The 3,228-nt window shown below is 26.7% G+C and overlaps 1 protein-coding gene across 1 annotated transcript; it reads right to left on the minus strand.

Moving 5' to 3' along the window:
- LOC107612806 lies at positions 2,098 to 2,901 on the minus strand. Its single transcript, XM_016314558.2, has 2 exons — positions 2,636 to 2,901; positions 2,098 to 2,548 (listed from the first exon to the last, which is right to left on the minus strand). The coding sequence occupies exons 1-2, from the start codon at positions 2,728 to 2,730 to the stop codon at positions 2,179 to 2,181; spliced, it is 465 nt and encodes a 154-aa protein (XP_016170044.1). The 5' UTR covers positions 2,731 to 2,901; the 3' UTR covers positions 2,098 to 2,178.

Genomic DNA, 3,228 nt, shown 5'->3' on the forward strand with positions numbered 1-3,228 from the left:
ATTTTCAAGATAGATTTTTCTTGAATAAGAAAAAGAAAATACACCCAAACATGCTTTTATAAATTACGAATTAATACTCAAATTAATTTTTGAAATTACACTTTCACCTTAATAGATTTTAGAGTTTCAATTTACCAAATTTGGTTCCGGCAACTTGATATTTGATCTTGTTTTTGTCACAAAACGCATGTTACACTAGACTCTCTAACAGTTATTTGATGTGATAATTTATTTTTTTTTTAATTTACTCCTTAAAAAACCTTTAAAATCTTTAAATGAAATTAGAATTAGGATTTCAAATATTTAGTAAAGAGTAAATTGAAGTAAAAAAAAAGCTTCAATTCAATTATCATTTCAGACAGCCGCTAAGAAATCTAACAAGGTAACTATCAACACGTCGTTAACAGTTTTGTGATAAAAATAATGTGAGAGACTAATATAAATCACAAATATTAAATTAAAAGATCAAATTAAATAAATTAAAACTTTAACAATTAAATTAAGATATAAATATAATTTCAAAAACCATTTTAAATATTCACTAAATATTATCCTAGAGTCTCAGTTGTCCAAAGTATTATTAGAATATTTGTAACTATATCCTTTGTAACAAGAACAAATTCATTGGATATTTGGAATTGAAAATAAATTCTTAACCACAATAGTTCTCTGTGACAAGAGTAATTTTATTGGAGTTGCAATTGATAGTAAATTCTTAAATATAGTAATTTACTTGTCTACGTTATATATCCCTTCAATCTTAAATTCTTAATCCAATTCGAAATCTTCTAACTCTGACACCATCAATGGGGTTATCGTTAGCATAAATTAGGATGTTTGATTATTAAAATTAAGTAATTATTCACATAAAGATGTTTTTATATTAAAATAATAACAAAAAATTATTAAATATTTGACTAAATATAATATGTGCTAATACAATAATACTTTAACTATCATTTTTACGTAAAAATATTTTTGTGTGAATAATCATTTTAAAATTAAGGATCCAAATAAAGACTTTATAATAAACTATCAAAACAACTCTCAATGCAGTTTTTGCTACAAAACTCATTTCCAAAAAAAATTCCAAACATAACAAATTAGACCAAATTTAGAATATAAAGTTGTAATGGAAACCTCCTACCTCCTAATTGTTATTTGTTACTCAAATGAGATAAAAGAAACATCCTCACATAAAGATACTAGTGATATTTTAAGTAAGCCACATGCAGTGTGATATAGGAAAGGGGAGTGCTAGGGAGACAATAAAAATTTTGAACAATATGAACAACTACTAATCAAATGAAAATACACTACACCCTAATTTAATGCTACTAATTAAATTTACTCTTTTAAAACCCTATTAATTCACATTATTTACACATTGTTCAAAAATCTTGTTTGTTACCTATACTTTTCCTAAAAAAAAAATAGTAACACGTCTCAAGTTTTAACCTCTGGAAACTCGAATGTTAAGGACCTTATAACAAGTCAAATCTACAAAAATAAACAAAGAAAAGATAGAGAATGATATTCAACTGAAAAAGAGAGAGGAAACAAAACAAAACAGAACAGAATAGAACAACTCTAAATAAAACAGGGTAGTACAAATGAAGGGAGAAGGGATTCGTAATTTGTACTACATCTACATGTACTACAATGAACAACCCCCACACACATCCAACAAAGTACTACTACTATGGGAAAATTGCAATATTAAACATTTGAGTATGCTCATAATTCATTTTAAATTACCATTAAATTAAGAAAAACTCTTGAAAATTAATCATTTTTAGTATTTTTTATTATTATTTGATCAGTACAAACACTAAAATAATTTTAACAAATAAATTTTATTAATTTATGTTATGAATTCTAAAAAATATGAATATAAATTATATTTATTTATGTGTATAAATTTGAATAAATATAAGTATAAATTATATATTTTTTGTATATAAAATTTTTATAAATATAGATATAAATTATTATTAATCAAATATTTAAGGATTATATAAGGTTGCTTTTAAATTATATTCGAAACAGATTTTTTCTTTAGTGGGATATTTCAAACATATCTTTACGAGATGAATGTTTATAGTGACAAACAATATAATTGATAATAACTACGTATACACACATGTTAAAACAATTATTTGATCAATTTTCGGTTTTTCACATAGAGAAGCAACTCTCTTTGTTGTTGCTTCTTAGTTTAGTTTTGTCCACCAAGAGCGGTGGCGCCGTCTTTGATTGGGAACCAACGGCCTCGTACCTCCGCCGTGCCGCCGGCCTCGGAAGATTTTCCGGAACGATGGTTTCCAGCGAGCTGCCGTGCCAAGGCGGGCATGCCCTTTTCTCACTCCATTTGCTGCCGCTGCCAACCGAAGAAACTAAGGATGAGTTATTTGATGCCACTCTACTTTTCATGATCTCCTCAGCAAAAGCTTCATGACCCAATAAAGAATTATTGATGATCAATTCCAACCCTATTAATGTCACTCCCACCATAACATGTCTCTTCCAATTTCCTTCAATTTTCACCCTTTATATTATATTACAAGAAGGAAATTATATTATTATATATTTGTATGAATTGAAGTGTATAGATATGAATATATTAAAAACTTACAATGAAACTTGAGGTGGCTTTATGGGGATTAGAGAAGCATTTGGAGCTTGGTTTGAAGTTGGAATGGGAAGGTTGAGGAAACAACTCGTTCTCATATCTTATGAATTTGAAGATTCAAGATTCAATCAATTCCTTCCTTTGATCCCTTTCTTGTTTTTTTGGGTGTTGTGTTCTATCAAGTCTTAATTAATGTAACTTAAAGAGAAAGGTGCCTATATATGTACATATATAGTATACGAGGAAGATGAAATAAATATCTTATATCTTATAAATCGGTAAATAGAAAATTAAAAAAAAAAAAAGAAAAAAAGAAAAAAAAAAGCGGTGCATGGATGTTAGTCAAATCATCACGGCAACTTTTGACGAACAAGAAATATCTGTCGTATTTATTTTCCGTGCAAAATATTTAACAACATATTTATTATTCATCAAATGTTGAATGTAATTTTAATAAGATTTGTACTGCTTTATTCAATATTAAATGATAAATTATTCGATACATATAACATCCTATACAAAATAAATAAGTTGATCATCACTTATATAATTATATAAAAATATCTTTATATATGAATAATTAATTATGTGATGTA

The sequence above is a fragment of the Arachis ipaensis genome, chromosome B08 (assembly GCF_000816755.2).
Source record: "Arachis ipaensis cultivar K30076 chromosome B08, Araip1.1, whole genome shotgun sequence".
Lineage (NCBI taxonomy): Eukaryota > Viridiplantae > Streptophyta > Magnoliopsida > Fabales > Fabaceae > Arachis > Arachis ipaensis.